A 22,322-nucleotide genomic window follows, 5' to 3' on the forward strand; every position below is an offset into this window, starting at 1 on the left:
AGAACTTAAACAATTTATAAATACATTAAGACAGTAAATTAACATTAAAAAATTACTTAATTAAGAAGAAATAAAAGGGTTGATTAATTCCTCTAAAAACTGTTGAGGTTTTAGGTCTAAGGTTATAAAACCATTCTAGACTCACACACCATTCCAACTCATTATAGAAACTTTGCATAATTAATTTCCATCCTGGAAATATGTCAGCGTATAAACACTACTCAATCTAGAGCCCGTAGATCCCCACAGGCAACACGCTAGTTGCGTTTATTATTATATTTGTTTACGTGAGAATATCAATATTTTACTTACATCAGGCCAGAATAAACAGCAGGGTTTAACTACTATTGTATGAAGAGTGTGCAACATCTCAGCCAAATTAACAGAAAAATAAGTGCTTAAAACATGTTTTGTTGTCTTCTTCTGGGCTGGAGCTTCACCGTGGATGGGGCTTATGTAGCTCCACCCCATACATCTGCACACAAAGCAACAGTGAGCCACCAACAATGAACCATTTGAATTAAGGTAATGTTTTGCTTGAGGTGTTTTTCCCCAAGGGCATAATTTGAAAGGGTGTACTTTCATTATTGGTGGCCTTAAACAGTCTTTAAATGGCAATAACATGATTTATCACAATTACTTCTGTGAAAATATACCCAGGATAAACATATACAGTGACAGGTCTATGTACGCATGATTTGTGCCAAGATGCACAGTGCATATACATGGTTTATAAATGAGGCCCCGATCCAACTAGTAACAGTAGCAAAGGGTAAAGGTGCTTCTCATTTTTTATATTTGATCTCTTATTGTCTCAGACCCAATATGCCACCATAAAACATGCTCTGATTGCTGTACTTGCACTTAGGGTGACTTTGTCAAAGCAACAGGTGAGTATACACCAGACCAATCATCCACAAAGGTCTTTAAACCCTCAAAGGGTTAATGTCCTATTGGCAATATGGTCAGTCGCAATGACCTTAACGAACCTTCATGGTGTAGATAAGAATCTAAACCTCACAGCTATTAAACTGTGGTTCCATATATAAATGGTGTATAGCCTTGGTAACATAAGATGGCACAGAGAAAACTCCTTCTACAATTACGGAGACAGAAATACACTAAGGATCTTTGATCAAGCTCACAAAATGATACACTCTCCACAACACACACATACTCTGCTTGCAAGTATTACATACAATATTAAGCGTAGTAAAACATTTGTGATGAAATATCTGAATTAACAAACTGGTCAACCTCTTTATGATGTATTTACAGTTGTGCTCAAACGTTTACATACCCTGGCGGAATTTGTTTTGTTTTTTTTTTTTGGCCATTTTTCAGAGAATATGGATAACACAAAAACTTTTTTTCACTCACGGTTAGTGGTTGGGTGAAGCCATTTATTGTCAAACAACCAGGTTTACTCTTTTTCAGTCATAATGACAACAAACACTACCCAAATGACCCTGATCAAAAGTTTACATACCCCTGTTCTTAATAACATGTATTGCCCCCTTTATAGGCTTATGTGGTTGTGATTGGGGAAATTGTGCACAGTGCAAGCTTTGCATTTTGTATCAGCAGTTATCCATCTTCATGATGAAGTGGTATAGAAGAGTATTTTCTTAAAAAGAAGACCTGAAAGTTTAGCTACAAATTGCCAGAAGGTACATCTGAGATGCAAGCCTGGATTTGATCTGCTTTGGTGAAAGAAAATCCTTCTCTGCTCTACTCCACTATAAAGCTAAGATAAGTGATGCAAAATGCAAAGCTTGCACTGTGCACAATTTCTCCAATCACAGCCACACAAGCCCATAACTTCTCCTGGGTTGTCTGGGTGTCTTTCCTCACTCTTACCCTTCTTGCACAGTCACTCAGTTTTTGAGAACTGTCTACTCCATGCAGATCTGACATAAAGTGCCATACTGTTTGCATTTCTTTGTAATTAATGTAAATAAAGTCCAAGACATATTCAATGGCAGCTTCACCATCAGAGAGCCTCGTCCAAAACCACCACAAAAGATTTCAAGCTGTCATTGATGTTAAAGGGGCAATACACAGTATTAAGAACAGGAGTATGTTAACTTTTGATCAGGGTCATTTGGGTAGTTCTCTTGTCATTATGATTTCAAAAGAGTAAACACAGTTGTTTGACAATAAATGGCTTCACCCAACCAGTAACCATGAGTGAAAAAAAAGTTTTTGTGTTATCATTCATATTCTCTGAAAAATGGGCAAAAAAAAAAAAAAAAAAAATTGCCAGGGTATGTAAACTTTTGAGCACAACTGTATTTAAAATATTCTCATTATCTTTCCTGACCAGAGTTATTTTCTTTCATGCACATCTTCACATGGTGTGCTGCCACTGTGTGAAGTTGAAATCCACCAAACAGTTTGGGAAGAGTTGCACTTATACTCAACAAAAATATAAACGCAACACTTTTGGTTTTGCTCCCATTTTGTATGAGATGAACTCAAAGATCTAAAACTTTTTCCACATACACAATATCACCATTTCCCTCAAATATTGTTCACAAACCAGACTAAATCTGTGATAGTGAGCACTTCTCCTTTGCTGAGATAATCCATCCCACCTCACAGGTGTGCCGTATCAAGATGCTGATTAGACACCATGATTAGTGCACAGGTGTGCCTTAGACTGCCCACAATAAAAGGCCACTCTGAAAGGTGCAGTTTTGTTTTATTGGGAGGGGGATACCAGTCAGTATCTGGTGTGACCACCATTTGCCTCATGCAGTGCAACACATCTCCTTCGCATAGAGTTGATCAGGTTGTCAATTGTGGCCTGTGGAATGTTGGTCCACCCCTCTTCAATGGCTGTGCGAAATTGCGACGACGAACTGGAGTCAGGTCGAGACCCCGGTGAGGACGACGAGCATGCAGATGAGCTTCCCTGAGACGGTTTCTGACAGTTTGTGCAGAAATTCTTTGGTTATGCAAACCAATTGTTTCAGCAGCTGTCCGAGTGGCTGGTCTCAGACGATCTTGGAGGTGAACATGCTGGATGTGGAGGTCCTGGGCTGGTGTGGTTACACGTGGTCTGCGGTTGTGAGGCTGGTTGGATGTACTGCCAAATTCTCTGAAACGCCTTTGGCGACGGCTTATGGTAGAGAAATGAACATTCAATACACGAGCAACAGCTCTGGTTGACATTCCTGCTGTCAGCATGCCAATTGCACACTTCCTCAAATCTTGCAACATCTGTGGCATTGTGCTGTGTGATAAAACTGCACCTTTCAGAGTGGCCTTTTATTGTGGGCAGTCTAAGGCACACCTGTGCACTAATCATGGTGTCTAATCAGCATCTTGATATGGCGCACCTGTGAGGTGGGATGGATTATCTCAGCAAAGGAGAAGTGCTCACTATCACAGATTTAGACTGGTTTGTCAACAATATTTGAGGGAAATGGTGATATTGTGTATGTGGAAAAAGTTTTAGATCTTTGAGTTCATCTCATACAAAATGGGAGCAAAACCAAAAGTGTTGCATTTATATTTTTGTTGAGTATGAAGTCAATATGTGTTGCATCAATTAAATACTATTACAAATATTTTTCCTTGATAATATTGGGCTGGAATTTATTTCATGCATATTTTTTATGTACTGTACTGCCATCATTCATTCATTGAATCCACCCAACAGTTTAGGAGCAGTTCTGCTGATGAGACTCATGAACAGATGAACAAAAAGACATCTTGAAAATAGAGTGCTAGTAGTACTGGTAGTACTTAGGTCTTGCTTTGGTCTAGTCTTGTCTATGAATAAAATAAATATCATCATATACTATAACACCTATTCTGACTGGCTGGCAACGGTCTAGATCAGGGGTGGCCAAGTTTGGTCCTCGAGAGCCACCTTCCTGACACTCTTAGTTGTCTCCCTGCTCCAACACACCTGAATCCAGTGAAAGGCTCATTAAAAGTCTGCTAACAAGTCTTTCACTGGATTCAGGTGTGTTGGAGCAGGGAGACAACTAAGAGTGTCAGGAAGGTGGCTCTCGAGAACCGAACTTGGCCACCCCTGGTCTAGATGAACCTTGGCCAGACGGGCAGAGGGATGGACAATTGGATGAATTCCTACATACCTCACACATTTTTGTAAGAGGACGGTAGAACGAATAATAAAGTTTATCATCATGTTTAATTTCACACATGAATAAACCCACAGACTTACAACTTACTTGCCTCATAAGACCAGCTAGAAATGTCATCCTGCTGATTCCTATTAAAAGCTCATTCAGACTGCAGGATTATTTTCTGTGACTAAAAAGAGAAACAGTATGTTCTAATGAACTGTAAACAGTCTCAAATGAGTATGATGCCTCAAAGACACCTCAAGGTCTGCTAAAAATATCACTGCTGCACTTGCAGTTTATGTGAACCAATAGCATGCCCAGAAAATGTCAATGACAAACACCCAATAGTTCTGACTCAAACTATTGGCTGTTGGCAAGGAAGAAGAAAACAATCAACTCCACCAACAGAGATGAGGAGGTGGAGGGTAGCTGTTGTTGGAGAACAGGACAGGGAGTGATGCTGGCGAGCATAGGACGTTGATGACTCTTATGATGGCATGGATAGCAATCAACTGACAGGTCAGAACTTTCTCATGCATTATTCAAGTGTGACCTTTGCCCTGTGGCCACAAAGAAGGAAAGGAACATCACATTTTGGTTCTTACCGGCAGCGATTTGAGTGTGTGTCTGACTGGAGAAGGAGGCGGGGTTCAGAGCAGCAGACTGGCGGGTGGTGGTGGATGGCTGATGGTGATGGTGGTGGTGATGAGGAGGCGTCACCCTCATAGAACTTCGTCTCAGCTGTTCGAGTTCCGTTAGCCTCTCGGAAAAAGCCAGAGAGCCAGGCTTCACTTCATCCAACTTCTGACGATGACCTTAGTGAGAGATGTGATCAAAGCACACTGAGTCACCAAAAGCAGAATAAATACCTACAATCAAATATTGCAATAAAAACAATGACTTTTTTTAATAAATAAATTGAACAACATCACACTACTTTGCTTTGTAGAACCAAATCTGTGCAGTTTGAGTGCAGAATAACCGGATGCAGCATTCTAATGCTGACACTTACATTATACTTCAGTCTGATTACATTAAGAGATACAAACTCACAGAGGCTATAACATTGTTAGCATGCACAGTGACTCATTGGGGGGTCTGTCTGTCTGCACATGCATGCATGTGTGTGTGTGTGTGTGTGTGTATGTATCACACTGTCTGTGGTGTTGGCTGCACTTCAAAGCGTTGACAGTGAGCTAGGGTTACAGGCACTTCCTCCCAGTAGGGAAAGTGAGCATGTGTATTTATACTGCATGTGTGTGGGCGACTTACAGGCAAGTGATGGTTTTTCACAGCTGTGCTAAGCTGGCAGGAGCCTTCCTCATTTTGTCATCTGTCACCCCACATGAGTGGTTCATTTGAATCCCATCCCATATTTTTTTTCAGGGCAAGTCAAAAGCTGTTCACCATCTAGTTTTTCATAGCACCGTTTTAGTCTGCTATGCTGTTATTGGATGACATGAAAAATGCAAGTAAACAAACTGTCATGATTTGGAGTTTATGTATCATGTTTGTTCTGTTTAGTTCTGCTTAGTTTAGTTTGATTTGTTTTTCTGTGTGTGATTTCTCGGGTTTTTCCTGTTTGGGCTTTGTCTTTCCCTATCTCTCTTGTCTGTCTCTCTTTGTGCATGGTGTTGGGTGGTGCACACTGTTTGGGCCACACCCTTGTTCTGGAGCTTTCCACACACCTGTTTCTAATCTGTAGCTCATCACCAGGGTGTATATAAGCTTCACTGGTTGCACTGGTTCCTCGCCATGTGCCATCACTTTGAGCTCTGTTCCTTGTGTTTTCCTTGCCGTGCCTGCTTCCAAGTGTCTTTTGACCTATTGCCTGTTTTTCGACCACACCTTTTGCCTTATATTCTTGATTTGTTTGCTAATGTTGGACTGCCTTTTTGGGTACCAGACCCCGTTGATTCATTCAATAAACAATCCTAAAAACCAGAGCTGCCTTCTTGAGTCCTGCATTTGTGTCCAGACATCTCTGTCCACACAACCTGATACAAACAAATGGTCAAAAACAGCAACACGGCTGAGCAGATAACAGGGAAAGATAGACGAGGGCCTAATTATCAGTCTGATAACTACAGACGGGCTATCAAAGTCTGTACTAATTACCCACATTGCCTGGTCGTGAGATTGTGAGTCTCTGTCCTCCCCTTTATTTTTTCTTCAAATCCATATTCATCTCATATAGGGTTGTTATGATACCAGACATTTGTTAGTCAATCCCATTCATGTACTTGTTGAACCTGCTTATTCCAGTTGGGGGTCACAGGGGCAGCAGTCAAGGCAGGGTACACCCTGGACAGGCTGCCAGTCTACAGCAGGCCAACACACAGACAAACGCAATCACATTTACAGTCAGTTTAGAAACACCATTTCACCTGGAGGGAACCCACACAAACACACGGAGAACATGCAAGCTCCACACAGAAAGGACCAGGTCAGAAGCAATCCCAGCACCTTCTTGTTGTGTGCAGCAACAGTGCAAACTACTGAGCCACTGGCTGCACGAGTCCATAAGTGTACCAGTGACATCATATGATTCTCCATACCAAATTCAACACTCACTGTATATACAGTGGTCATGAGAAAGTAGTCACTTTTTCTGCATTTTATGTTACAGCCTTATTTCAAAATTGATTGAATTCATTTTTTCCTCAAAGGTCTACACACAATAACACTTAATAACAATGTGAAAAGGTTTTTGGTGATTTTTGAAAAGTTATTGCCTTTGCCATGAAGCTCAAAATTGAGCTCAGTTGCATCCTGTTTCCACAGATCATCCTTGAGATGTTTCTACAGCTTAATTGGAGTCCACCTGGAGTAAATTCAGTTGATTGGAGATGATTTGGAAAGGCACACACCTGTCTGCATATAAGGTCCCACAGTTAGTGCATGTGAGAGAACAAACCAAGCATGAAGTCAAAGGAATTGTCTGTAGACCTCTGAGTCAGGATTGTTTTGAGGCACACATCTGGGGAAGGGTACAGAAACATTTCTGCTACTCTGAAGGTCCCAATGAGCACAGTGACCTCCGTCATCCATAAATGGAAGAAGTTCAGATCCACCACGACTCTTCCTAGAGCTGGTCACCCATCTAAACTGAGCGATCAGGGGAGAAGGACCTGAGTCAGGGAGGTGACCAAGAACCCGATGGTCACTCTGTCAGAGCTCCAGCATTCCTTTGTGGAGAGAGAAGAACCTTCCAGAAGGACAACCATCTCTGCAGCAATCCACCAATCAGGCCTGTATGGTAGAGTGGCCAGACGGAAGCCACTCCTTAATAAAAGGCACATGGCAGGCCACCTGGAGTTTTCCAAAAGGCACCTGGAGGACTCTCGGACCATCAGAAACAAAAGTCTCTGCTCTGATGAGACAAAGATTGAACTCTTTGGTGTGAATTCCAATCATCCAATTTGGAGGAAACCAGGCACCATCCCTACAGTGAAGCATGGTGGTGGCAGCATCATGTTGTGGGGATATTTTCCAGCAGCAAGCTGGGCTGCTAGTCAGGATTGAGGGAAAGATGAATGCAGCAATGTAGAGACATCCTGGATGAAAACCTGCTCCAGAGCTCTCTTGACCTCAGATGGGGCAAAGGTTCATCTTTCAGCAGGACAATGACCCGAAGCACACAGCCAAGATATCAAAGGAGTGGCTTCAGGACAACTCTGTGTATGTCTTTGAGTGGCCCAACCAGAGCAGAGACCTGAATCTGATTGAACATCTCTGGGGAGATCTGAAAATGGCTGTGCACCAACGCTCCCCATCCAACCTGACAGAGGTTGAGAGTTGCTGCAAAGAGGAATGGACAAAACTGCCCAAAGATAGGTGTACCAAGCTTGTGGCCCTGACAAAGCTCTCATCACTGACGTGCAACAGCCCGATCATCCAGAATCATCATCCAGAATCATCTGCACTGACGATCCCTCCCAAATATGGTCAAATCAAAACTGACTTTTATGCAGTATTCTAAATTTTCAGAGTCCACAACCTGATAACAAAAAATGCATTATTTAAGCACTCATGAATATGTACAGTAAAGCTGTATGATCCAGGTTTACAGAATATAAAGAAAAGTCCACAGTAGTTAATGAAACTGTTAGTTGATACAGATTTGTCCGACTCAGTACTCAGTACAGTATGATATAATGGTCAAACCAAAAGAAAGTAGCTTTGAAATTATACTATTGTGCTCCAAATTGTTTGACAACTAGATGGCAGCATGATGATGAGCGGCTGTGGCATCTGTGTGTTTCACCATTTTTTACTAACCTGGGTCCAGAAGTTTTCTTTATTGGTTTTGTGGACCAAGTGGTGATTTCATGATGCGTGGCTTGGGTGTGGGTATTACAAATCATGACCTGCTTATTTACTAAGTTACAATGGAACAACAGTGGATCTAAAGTGACCAAACTACTGATAGCTGCCAACTGTGCTAACCACAGACCGTGTATATATACTGAACTACAAGATGACACCCATAGGTTTTCTTTGGAGACCCAGAACTGTCGATATGAAGTCCATGTCTGCGCCATGGTCTGGCCATTGGTACATTGGCAGCAGCGGCAACACTGATTCCAGCTACGTGATGTTGAGCTCATTAATGCACAAAGAGGTGGCATGTAGGTGGTTCAGTGTGTGACGAAAGAAGCCTGAACACGGTCCTCTCTGAACCATCTATGCTAACAGGCTAACCTCAGTTTGAGTGTTTCTTAACTCATATTTTTGGAGACTGTGTGGTGGGTCTCCTAATGATTAACGTTTGTGTGGACAGTCAAAGTTGCTTGATTTCTTAGTAATCATGCATTAGCGGGGGTTATACCATGGTCAGTGAGAATTCCATGTCTAACTGGCGTGCATTATTTTCGTGTATATGCACACGTAGTTCAGCGAGTTAGGTCACTGTTATAATCACTCCGCTCTGGTCGTCACTATAGCAACGCACAAATCAGTTGGCGCAGAGCAGCTGTGTTTTGACAAGTGAATGACAGAAACGCAATAAAACATGCATTTCCAAGTGAATTTTAATATTTTTGGCCAAAATAAAACATTTGAGGAATGGAAAGAGGAGAGCAGACGAGAAGAACAGCAAAAGGAATGGCGCAAAGATTTAACATCGGACGAACTGGACAAGATTGAAGACGGGAAAGAAGAAGAGAACGGTTCTATTCTTGCGGGCGGCCGAGCGCTCCGCATCAAAACAGCGAGCGTAGGTTCTGGACCTGTTTGACAGAGTTTGTCACAGCGCGACACAGCAGAGAGGAGGGGCGGTGTGGGTGGCCCGCTGCGGCGTGAGCCCACAGAATCGGTAAGTGCATCAGAGACAAAACATAAAATAGTCCCAAATACTCACACATTTTTATCACGTTCTGTTAACTTACATAAATATTTGTGTGTTAGGTCACTGTGTGGAACCATGGTAAAAGCAGATTAAACAACTTGAAGCTGTGCATTATACAGTTTGAATACACGATGCGGAGTCTGAAACACCACGACGCAAAGCGGCCTTTTTAGCATTCAAACCGTATAATGCACGGCTTCTCGTTGTTTAATCCTTACTTAACAGCTCAAGCTACCGTTAGCTGCTAAAAGCACTAACGCTGTTACCATACAAGGTTAAATGCGAACAGAGTTTCACTCAGAGCAAATATTCCAGTTGAGACGTCTTAGATTAGCCATACTGAGAGGCACCAGGCTCAGCTGGTATTACTCAAAGCAACCATGCCCCCAAATTTTCAGAACTTTATTGTTTAAAATGTCTTAAACTAAGACGTTACAAAAGAAAAAAATATCCCCCATAGAGTTGTCATGGACGAGGAAACTATAGAGACCAAAACCGTCATTTAAGCACTTTGGTAAACTTGACGTGTCCTTTGGTTTGAAATACATAAATGCAAATGGATTTTGTGAATCAAGTACTGCATCTTGTTCATCCACTCTGAATGCAAACTATTTTCCTGACTCATTACTCTTTTCACCAGCAGTTTTTCCCTCCACATTTGGTATTTAATTGCAATTATGAAAAAAAACCCCTGCATCTTCACTATCTATGACAGTACCAATACAGCAGAATATACTATCAACACAGCAGAAAAACTAATATAGTTACAATTTCAGATTTTTTGGCATCAACTTGGTACAGAAGTAAAGTTTCTCATAACATCCCTAATCTCACATATGGACTTTCTGAAGTCCAACTGATAGAGAACTTTAACCCCTCCTAATATTAACATAAGGTATGCAAAGGCAACATTAATAATTTGAAATTAATTTATCAAAAGATTTCAAATCTTATCTAAAACTGGCCTTGTGTGTCACTTCAGTTGTATCTAATGTGTGAAACTTACGCCGTGGTTCCCGTGGACCATCAACGGTAATTTTAATAGCCCTCTGGTATGTGGCCACCTGAGGAGGGTTGGTAAAAACCGTGATGGTCAGAGTAAAACTCTTCCCTAAAAGAAAAACAGAAGACAAACAGTAATGACATTTGAAGGTATATTTTTTCTCTTAGTTAAGAGCAGAATTAGCTTTGTCTCAGTCCACTGGACAATAATAGCAAATAATCACATAATTAATTCCTTTTGCAGTGCCCCATGACCTCACATGGTGTGTGTATGTGTATGTGTGTGTGTGTGAGTGTGTGTGTGTGTGTGTGTGTGTGTGTGCATGCTCAAGCTTGTGTCCTCGACCAAAAGCATTGGACTTTGAGGGTTCTATGCAGTGTCTTGTCTATTCCTAAAGCAGCACAGTCTGCTGGATCCCCTCTCCCAGACTGCGAGTCCAAGTCCTTTGTGCTTGTGTTACCACTGGGATCACTTTGATCTTCACCTTCCACATCTGTTACAGTTCTTCCTTCAGTCCTGGTACTTCCCGGTCTTCTCATTCTCTTTTTTCCTTGATGTTGTTATCACTTGGAAATGTCACATGTACTGTAGCTGTCTCCTGTTCCTCGTATATCATGTCACACCATCTCTGACTAGTGAGCATCTGGTTATCAGTGTGGATGTTGAAGTCCCTCAAGATCTTTGCCTTGCTGTTCTTTCCTCCACTGCTGGCTTGTACCATTTGGACTTTTTAGCATTCCGGTCCATATTGGCGACAGATGTTCCTGTACACTCTTGCAGCTATTCAAATGTGCAGCTCAGCGTATGCTGTCCCAACTTTCATCTGACACTCTGCTACTCAGTGCTAGACTGTCTCAAGTGTATCTTTGCACAGTCTGCACCTTGGCTCCTATCTGGTGACCTCTGCTTCTCCTGATCTGCTACAGTGAGTGCAGTCAAACACTGAAAATCCTGGAAGCATCATGGTGTTTTCTCTTCACTGAGTTACTTACAGATGTTAGACTGAGCCACGAGGCTGCAATGATGAAATTGTGACAGGTTCAGGTGTAGACTGGTGAAGGAAGCCACCCAGACACCCAGGTAACACTGAAGGCGTTATAGGTTTCTGAGACTGCAGAAACTACATCACAAAGCTTTTGTCTGTTGTATCACCAGTTATACTAGTCCATGGGCTAGGGTGGGTTACCGTGCACCCCCCCCCCCCCCCCCAGGACTCATCGCCATTGGTGTTTTTTGGTGATCTAGGGTATATAAAAGAAGACTAAAGATGTTAACAGTGAAAATTTTGGGATGCAACCACCATTCTGATAGAAATTCTAGAGTAACCCTCAAGAGATTACCCAAAAATGCAAAAATGTGTGTTTTTTAAACCTAACATTGTAGCTTCCTCATACCTTTATTGTTAACAGCAGGAAAAAAATGTTGATTTGCCTCTATGTGGACACCTTTTGGATGTACAAAACAACAAACTAAATTTAAAAATCTCATCTACTTAAGACACAGTAGCTGTTTTACAAAATACTGTCTATTCGTTAACTTATAGTTGCAGTTTTGACAAAAATATAACTCAAACGTTTTTTGGCAGCTACTTGTACCTACAATTTGGGATTTTATTGACTTTAGGTCTTGAGTACAATGTCTTGGGAACAATTTAAACCATCAATGACTTTCCTGTGATGTATTTTGACACATTTACAGCCAATATGCAAACCACACCCCCATTCTGATTTTTACAGTAAACTATTATCATATCACAAATAAGCCTATTTAGGTGAATTCTGGTATAAATTTTTTATTACTGCTGTTCTGATCACTTTATAAATGACAAAACCATTCAAATGAAAAGCATTTATCAACAAATTAAATATGGCTGTCATGTAAATACAGATTATTTATTATATTAACAATAGCTTTTAATAGACAGAGGTTCTGTGTATGCAATATCAGATGTTTTACATCCTGACAATAGAGCATTGTGTTTCCATCTCTTACTCTAAACACTATGCTGCCCACAGTTAAAGTGAATACAGCTGCATAAAAGGTTACTGAACAAAATGCTATGGTAACTATAAAAAATAGAACATAATTATTATACAGTAGTTACACATATGAATAAAAGCATGACTTGGGCAAAACTACATTAATCATAAAGTCATCATATGCCTCTTCTTGTGCCTGGTCAATATCTTCATCAGAGTCACTAGTGTTTTCATCAATATAAATGTCTACAAGACTTTTTGGCAGTATTCCCTCATCAGTCCACAGAGGCTCACTTCCTCCCTGCCAAAGTAGCATGTGGCAGCATGTAAAGAGGGTAAACTACCAAGTTGGCATTTGGAAAAAGTCACACAATTCATTGCCTGAATTACCAACCCCTTCTGAAGCAAACGGCTGGGAGATGAAAGATGGGCATTTGGAGCCTCTGCCACCAAACAGCATTAGTGAAGGTTACAAATGATCTTCTTATGGCCTCAGACAGTGGACTCATCTCTGTGCTTGTTCTGTTAGACCTCAGTGCTGCTTTTGATACTGCTGACCATAAAATTTTATTACAGAGATTAGAGCATGCCATAGGTATTAAAGGCACTGCGCTGCGGTGGTTTGAATCATATTTATTTAATAGATTACAATTTGTTCATGTAAATGGGGAATCTTCTTCACAGACTAAGGTTAATTATGGAGTTCCACAAGGTTCTGTGCTAGGACCAATTTTATTCACTTTATACATGTTTCCCTTAGGCAGTATTATTAGACAGCATTGCTTAAATTTTCATTGTTACGCAGATGATACCCAGCTTTATCTATCCATGAAGCCAGAGGACACACACCAATTAGCTAAACTGCAGGATTGTCTTACAGACATAAAGACATGGATGACCTCTAATTTCCTGCTTTTAAACTCAGATAAAACTGAAGTTATTGTACTTGGCCCCACAAATCTTAGAAACATGGTGTCTAACCAGATCCTTACTCTGGATGGCATTACCCTGACCTCTGGTAATACTGTGAGAAATCTTGGAGTCACTTTTGATCAGGATATGTCATTCAATGCGCATATTAAACAAATATGTAGGACTGCTTTTTTGCATTTGCGCAATATCTCTAAAATTAGAAAGGTCTTGTCTCAGAGTCATGCTGAAAAACTAATTCATGCATTTATTTCCTCTAGGCTGGACTATTGTAATTCATTATTATCAGGTTGTCCTAAAGGTTCCCTGAAAAGCCTTCAGTTAATTCAAAATGCTGCAGCTAGAGTACTGACAGGGACTAGAAGGAGAGAGAATATTTCACCCATATTGGCCTCTCTTCATTGGCTTCCTGTTAATTCTAGAATAGAATTTAAAATTCTTCTTCTTACTTTTTTTGAATAATCAAGTCCCATCTTATCTTAGGGACCTCATAGTACCATATCACCCCAATAGAGCGCTTCGCTCTCAGACTGCAGGCTTACTTGTAGTTCCTAGGGTTTTTAAGAGTAGAATTAGACGCAGAGCCTTCAGTTTTCAGGCTCCTCTCCTGTGGAACCAGCTCCCAATTCAGATCAGGGAGACAGACACCCTCTCTACTTTTAAGATTAGGCTTAAAACTTTCCTTTTTGCTAAAGCTTATAGTTAGGGCTGGATCGGGTGACCCTGAACCATCCCTTAGTTATGCTGCTATAGACTTAGACTGCTGGGGGGTTCCCATGATGCACTGAGTGTTTCTTTCTCTTTTTGCTCTGTATGCACCACTCTGCATTTAATCATTAGTGACTGACCTCTGTTCCCCTCCACAGCATGTCTTTTTCCTGGTTCTCTCCCTCAGCCCCAACCAGTCCCAGCAGAAGACTGCCCCTCCCTGAGCCTGGTTCTGCTGGAGGTTTCTACCTGTTAAAAGGGAGTTTTTCCTTCCCACTGTCGCCAAGTGCTTGCTCACAGGGGGTCGTTTTGACCGTTGGGGTTTTTCCGTAATTATTGTATGGCCTTGCCTTACAATATAAAGCGCCTTGGGGCAACTGTTTGTTGTGATTTGGTGCTATATAAATAAAATTGATTTGATTTGATTTGATTTGAAAAAGATCTTTATGATTAATGTAGTTTTGCCCAAGTCATGCTTTTATTCATATGTGTAACTACTGTATAATAATTATGTTCTATTTTTTATAGTTACCATAGCATTTTGTTCAGTAACCTTTTATGCAGCTGTATTCACTTTAACTGTGGGCAGCATAGTGTTTAGAGTAAGAGATGGAAACACAATGCTCTATTGTCTATGTAAAACATCTGATATTGCATACACAGAACCTCTGTCTATTAAAAGCTATTGTCAATATAAAAAATAATCTGTATTTACATGGCAGCCATATTTAATTTGTTGATAAATGCTTTTCATTTGAATGGTTTTGTCATTTATAAAGTGATCAGAACAGCAGTAATAAAAAGTTTATACCAGAATTCACCTAAACAGGCTTATTTGTGATATGATAATAGTTTACTGTAAAAACCAGAATGGGGGTGTGGTTTGCATATTGGCTGTAAATGTGTCAAAATATATCACAGGAAAGTCACTGATGGCTTAAATTGTTCCCAAGACATTGTACTCAAGACCTAAAGTCAATAAAATCCAAAATTGTAGGTACAAGTAGCTGCCAAAAAACTTATATTTTTGTCAAAACTGCAACTATAAGTTAACGAATAGACAGTATTTTGTAAAACAGCTACTGTGTCTTAAGTCAACTCAACTTCAATCAACTTTTTTTTTTTATATTTAAGTAGATGAGATTTTTAAATTTAGTTTGTTGTTTTGTACATCCAAAAGGTGTCCACATAGAGGCAAATCAACATTTTTTTCCTGCTGTTAACAATAAAGGTATGAGGAAGCTACAATGTTAGGTTTAAAAAACACACATTTTTGCATTTTTGGGTAATCTCTTGAGGGTTACTCTAGAATTTCTATCAGAAGGGTGGTTGCATCCCAAAATTTTCACTGTTAACGTCTTTAGTCTTCTTTTATATACCCTAGATCATCAAAAAACACCAATGGCGATGAGTCCTGGGGGGCTGCACGGTAACCCACCCTAGCCCATGGACTATACAGTTTAGAGGTAGAGCGGCACAGACAAGGATTTTCTGAAAAAAATGAAGGTGAAACTGCAGCAACAGTTTGTAAGAAGGCACGTGAGAGACTTGAGTTGAGATTTGGTCTGTTTTATTTTACAAAAAAGTATATGCCATGTATCTATTCATATCTATTCATCTGTACATCTCCTGACCTGGCTCAATAAAACTGCCTGTAAAAGTGATGATTTGCATTAAAAATAGCCACCAATTATTTATTTATTTGTCTGTCTAGTAGCAGGATTACATCAAAACGTCTGCACGGATTTTGACGAAATTTTCACCACGGATACATACGAGGGTAGGCTGAAAAGTTCTAAGGCTCCCCATGAAGGAGTAATGCATTAACTGCATTATAGTGAGCCTTAGAACTTTTCAGCCTACCCTCGTATTGGGCAGTAGAAGAATCCATTAAATTTTGGAGGTGATCTGGATCCGGATCTGGATTCTGGCCCAAGTTTCAATTTATATAGGTTTTGAAGAAATACTGTTAGCAGGATTAGATCAAAACTACTGCAAGGACTTTGGCGAAATTTCAACACAGATACAACCCCTGGCAAAAATTATGGAATCACTGGGCTCGGAGGATGTTCATTCAGTTGTTTAATTTTGTAGAAAAAAAGCAGATCACAGACATGACACAAAACTAAAGTCATTTCAAATGGCAACTTTCTGGCTTTAAGAAACACTATAAGAAATCAGGAAAAAAACTTGTGGCAGTCAGTAACGGTTACTTTTTCAGACCAAGCAGAGGGAAAAAATATGGAATCACTCAATTCTGAGGAAAAAATTATGGAATCATGAAAAACAAAAGAACGCTCCAACACATCACTAGTATTTTGTTGCACCACCTCTGGCTTTTATAACAGCTTGCAGTCTCTGAGGCATGGACTTAATGAGTGACAAACAGTACTCTTCATCAATCTGGCTCCAACTTTCTCTGATTGCTGTTGCCTGATCAGCTTTGCAGGTTGGAGCCTTGTCATGGACCATTTTCTTCAACTTCCACCAAAGATTTTCAATTGGATTAAGGTCCGGACTATTTGCAGGCCATGACATTGACCCTATGTGTCTTTTTGCAAGGAATGTTTTCACAGTTTTTGCTCTATGGCAAGATGCATCATCATCTTGAAAAATGATTTCATCATCCCCAAACATCCTTTCAATTGATGGGATAAGAAAAGTGTCCAAAATATCAACGTAAACTTGTGCATTTATTGATGATGTAATGACAGCCATCTCCCCAGTGCCTTTACCTGACATGCAGCCCCATATCATCAATGACTGTGGAAATTTACATGTTCTCTTCAGGCAGTCATCTTTATAAATCTCATTGGAACGGCACCAAACAAAAGTTCCAGCATCATCACCTTGCCCAATGCAGATTCAAGATTCATCACTGAATATGACTTTCATCCAGTCATCCACAGTCCACGATTGCTTTTCCTTAGCCCATTGTAACCTTGTTTTTTTCTGTTTAGGTGTTAATGATGGCTTTCATTTAGTCTTTCTGTATGTAAATCCCATTTCCTTTAGGCGGTTTCTTACAGTTCGGTCACAGACGTTGACTCCAGTTTCCTCCAGTTTCCTCCCATTCGTTCCTCATTTGTTTTGTTGTGCATTTTCGATTTTTGAGACATATTGCTTTAAGTTTTCTGTCTTGACGCTTTGATGTCATCCTTGGTCTACCAGTATGTTTGCCTTTAACAACCTTCCCATGTTGTTTGTATTTGGTCCAGAGTTTAGACACAGCTGACTGTGAACAACCAACATCTTTTGCAACATTGCGTGATGATTTACCCTCTTTTAAGAGTTTGATAATCCTCTCCTTTGTTTCAATTGACATCTCTCGTGTTGGAGCCATGATTCATGTCAGTCCACTTGGTGCAACAGCTCTCCAAGGTGTGATCACTCATTTTTAGATGCAGACTAACGAGCAGATCTGATTTGATGCAGGTGTTAGTTTGGGGGATGAAAATTTACAGGGTGATTCCATAATTTTTTCCTCAGAATTGAGTGAGTCCATATTTTTTTCCCTCTGCTTGGTCTAAAAAAGTAACCGTTACTGACTGCCACAATTATTTTTCCTGATTTCTTATAGTGTTTCTTAAAGCCAGAAAGTTGCCATTTGAAATGACTTTAGTTTTGTGTCATGTCTGTGATCTGCTTTTTTTCTACAAAATTAAACAACTGAATGAACATCCTCCGAGGCCGGTGATTCCATAATTATTGCCAGGGGTTGTAGATATTAGGCCATGGAAGAGTCCATTAAATTTTGGAGGTGATCCAGATTTGGATTCTGGATCAAGATTTCACTTTATATGTATGCTTTGAAGGAGTACATCAAAACTACTTCATGGATTCTCACCAAATTTGCAGCACAGACAGATATTAGGGCATGGAAGACTCCACTGAATTTTGGAGATGATCTGGATCCGGATTGGCAGACGTCAGAAATCTCTGATTGCTCTTGTTTTTGTTTGTTTGTTTGTTTGGTTTTTTATAATTACTTTGTACAATTACCTATTAATTTTGAGAGTGGAGTGGATCCCCATGCAAATGGCAATAAACATTATCCTCCTGAAGTAGTCTCTAGTGATGTTGAAACTGTCCTGTTAAATTTTCATGAAAACAAACTTATGTTCTTCAACTTTCTCCATTTGAACGGTGCATGAATTGTGAATATGATTATTTTTCCATCAACAGAACTTCAGAATCCACAAATACTAATATATACTGAGGTATTTCCATTCAGCTGCAGTTGACTTATTTTGTGTGTGCATGTTCAAATGTTAGCAAGGCTTGTGTATTCATGAATAACGTTTAAACAGATACGTTGGAGCATTTACCTCAGAATCATTTTGAATAACTGTGGTCTAATATAGCAGTTAAAAACAGGGTGGCAGAGAGAAGTGGATATTGAATCAGGTGTTATGAGGAAGTTGTGTGAATAGTGTTGTTATTCACAGGTACTTCCCTATTGTAATCCATGGTTTTAAATATATTTTGCATAACATTCAAACGCCTGATAGCACTGTCAGTGTTTGTGAAGCAGTGTTCTTATTACATCTTTGTGCCAACATCATTCAAACTGGACCACATTAATAAAGCCGTTTGTGTGCACATATCAAATGCTTGAGTTTTTGTTTACCCCTCCCACTGCGACCAACAAAGCGTAGGTCATTGAAGCGGGCCACTTGGTTTTTGATGGCAGCCGTAGCGTTGCGAAGCTCGGCAGAGTAGTTCTCGTCATTTCCAGCCATCACGGTTACTAAGGTGCCATCAGGGATGTCACCGAGGGCAACCACCTAGCAACACAGAAGAAGAAAGGATGTGGAAGTGATTTATCATAAAAAACAGTGAAATTCTGTCTTCTATCAGACACAATAAAGATGAAGTAATGACAATGCAAACCAAACATTAAGATAATAAAAGGAGTCAGAGGGCTGATGCACACCCTGTGAGTTCTGCACACTGAGATATTTTTGTGTTCATGAATTGCATCATGTAGACAGTTACACCATTCATTTGTTTTCTATACCCTCTCACTCCAATCAAGGGTCACGTGGGGAATGGAGCCTATACCAGGAGTTGTAGGGTAAGAGGTGGGGTACACATATAGACAGATAAACACATTCACACACCTACAGTCAGTTTCAAGTTTCCAAATGACCTAACTTTCTTTGGTGGAGGAAGCCGGAGCACCAGGGGAACCCATGCAAGCATGGAGGGAACATGCAAACTCCACACAGAAAGGACAAGGTGGGACACAATCCCAGGACCTTCTTGCTATGAAACAACAGTACTAACTACTCAGCCACTGTTCCGCCTACACGTTTTACTAATCAATCACAAATACTTTGCTGATCAATGTGAGTTTTTGAACAAATCTCAAGCCAAATTAGTACCAGAGATACTATGGCTATGTTTTGCTAGTCCTTGGCCTTGACCATTGACCAATCTGTTCCAAAGGTTAATCATCTGAAGAGATCAATCCAATATTCCCACTAAGGTTGCTGAAAATCCACCCAGCAGTTTGCTTTAGTTACACACACACACACACACACACACACACACACACACACACACACACACACACACACACACACACACACACACACACACACACACACACACACACACACACACGAGCGATAACAATACCCTGCTCGAATAGCAGTATGCAGGGAAATAACATCGTTCAACTGTTAACCCTCAATCGACCAAGCTATTTTAGTGGGGTTACTTATGATCCCATTGACTTTGTATTGGAATACTTCTATATAAATGATTGCTTAGGGTTCTTCATATTCATTTCATGCTCTAATACAACCCCTGGCAAACATTGTGGAATCACTGGCCTCGGAAGATGTTCATTCAGTTGTTTAATTTTGTAGAAAAAAAGCAGATCACAGACATGACACAAAACTAAAGTCATTTCAAATGGCAACTTTCTGGCTTTAAGAAACACTATAAGAAATCAGGAAAAATAATTGTGGCAGTCAGTAACAGTTACTTTTTCAGACCAAGCAGAGGGAAAAAATATGGAATCACTCAATTCTGAGGAAAAAATTATGGAATCATGAAAAACAAAAGAACGCTCCAACACATGACTAGTATTTTGTTGCACCACCTCTGGCTTTTATAACAGCTTGCAGTCTCTGAGGCATGGACTTAATGAGTGACAAACAGTACTCTTCATCAATCTGGCTCCAACTTTCTCTGATTGCTGTTGCCAGATCAGCTTTGCAGGTTGGAGCCTTGTCATGGACCATTTTCTTCAACTTTCACCAAAGATTTTCAATTGGATCAAGATCCGGACTATTTGCAGGCCATGACATTGACTTTATGTGTCTTTTTGCAAGGAATGTTGTCACAGTTTTTGCTCTATGGCAAGATGCATTATCATCTTGAAAAATGATTTCATCATCCCCAAACATCCTTTCAATTGTCCAAAATATCAACGTAAACTTGTGCATTTATTGATGATGTAATGACAGCCATCTCCCCAGTGCCTTTACCTGACATGCAGCCCCACATCATCAATGACTGTGGAAATTTACATGTTCTCTTCAGGCAGTCATCTTTATAAATCTCACTGGAACTGCACCAAACAAAAGTTCCAGCATCATCACCTTGCCCAATGCAGATTCGAGATTCATCAGTGAATATGACTTTCATCCAGTCATCCACAGTCCACGATTGCTTTTCCTTAGCCCATTGTAACCTTGTTTTTTTCTGTTTAGGTGTTAATGATGGCTTTTGTTTAGCTTTTCTGTATGTAAATCCCATTTCCTTTAGGCAGTTTCTTACAGTTCGGTCACAGACGTTGACTCCAGTTTCCACCCATTTGTTCCTCATTTGTTTTGTTGTGCATTTTCGATTTTTGAGACATATTGCTTTAAGTTTTCTGTCTTGACGCTTTGATGTCTTCTTTGGTCTACCAGTATGTTTGCCTTTAACAACCTTCCAATGTTGTTTGTATTTGGTCCAGAGTTTAGACACAGCTGACTGTGAACAACCAACATCTTTTGCAACATTGCGTGATGATTTACCCTCTTTTAAGAGTTTGATAATCCTCTCCTTTGTTTCAATTGACATCTCTCGTGTTGGAGCCATGATTCATGTCAGTCCGCAACAGCTCTCCAAGGTGTGATCACTCCTTTTTAGATGCAGACTAACGAGCAGATCTGATTTGATGCAGGTGTTAGTTTTGGGGATGAAAATTTACAGGGTGATTCCATAATTTATTCCTCAGAACTGAGTGAGTCCATATTTTTTTCCCTCTGCTTGGTCTAAAAAAGTAACTGTTACTGACTGCCACAATTTTTTTTCTTGATTTCTTATAGTGTTTCTTAAAGCCAGAAAGTTGCCATTTGAAATTACTTTAGTTTTGTGTCATGTCTGTGATCTGCTTTTTTCCTACAAAATTAAACAACTGAATGAACATCCTCCGAGGCCAATGATTCCATAATTATTGCCAGGGGTTGTATATTTGTCACTCTGGGTATCAAGAATCAGTCTCAATGCTTGTGCAGCTGTAAATCTTGCTATTCTAGGTCTGTTTGTCGTGCTTCCCTGCAAAACAGTGAAATATAATGATTAGAGTTTGCCAATTACAATACCATCTGAAGCTATAAAATCTCATAGATCTTCCCAGGGGTCATAAGTGACCCTGCACAAGTTTAGATTATACTTGCCCCATGGAATGGCCGATTCTTGCAAAATTCTGTGAACAAATGCAGGACAAATACATTGAGAAATTCATGGTAGGAACCTTTTTTCTGATAAAAATTAGAAAAATTGTGCACAAAAATATATGACCCCACTTGGACGCTTGAAGGTTAAGGATGCTGAAAAAGTTGATGTGAAAGCAATAGTCAAAGACTACACAAGAACTGATGGAAAACTGCTTCCACTAATAATATTTTAATGGAACAAAATTGCTGTTTTGTTTCCTCCCACCTCTAAAAACATGCAGGTTAAGTGAACTTGTGATTCTAAATTGAATAGGGAAATTCAATAAGGGCCCAACTCCTCTTTTTTCCAAAACTGAGATTTCACTGATTTTGTCATCTACAGGTGAACATGGATTCCATCATGTGCAAGAAGGTCCCAACTCCATGCATCATGTGTTCATTCTTAATGTATTTCATACAGTGAGACCAGAACTCCAGGAGCTGGGCCACTGTTGCAGGTAATTTTGCCTCGACATATAAGTAAGTACAAAGTGTTTAAGGAATAACATTGAGGTTATGTCTTCAGAAGTCACA

The 22,322-nt window shown here is 40.1% G+C and overlaps 1 protein-coding gene across 1 annotated transcript in view; it reads right to left on the minus strand.

The window, feature by feature from the left end:
• Window positions 1-415: 415 nt before the first annotated feature.
• runx1 (RUNX family transcription factor 1) overlaps window positions 416-22,322 on the minus strand; it is a 31,718-nt gene continuing 9,811 nt past the window's right edge. Inside the window, exons 4-7 of the mRNA XM_034173708.1 lie at window positions 18,701-18,857; window positions 10,457-10,561; window positions 4,706-4,915; window positions 416-475 (exon numbers count right to left, since the gene is read on the minus strand). Coding sequence (XP_034029599.1) covers window positions 453-475; window positions 4,706-4,915; window positions 10,457-10,561; window positions 18,701-18,857 — 495 coding nt within the window. The 3' untranslated portion in view covers window positions 416-452. The remainder of the gene's footprint in view (window positions 476-4,705; window positions 4,916-10,456; window positions 10,562-18,700; window positions 18,858-22,322) is intronic.

Source organism: Thalassophryne amazonica, chromosome 1 (genome assembly GCF_902500255.1).
Source record: "Thalassophryne amazonica chromosome 1, fThaAma1.1, whole genome shotgun sequence".
Classification (NCBI taxonomy): Eukaryota; Metazoa; Chordata; class Actinopteri; order Batrachoidiformes; family Batrachoididae; genus Thalassophryne; species Thalassophryne amazonica.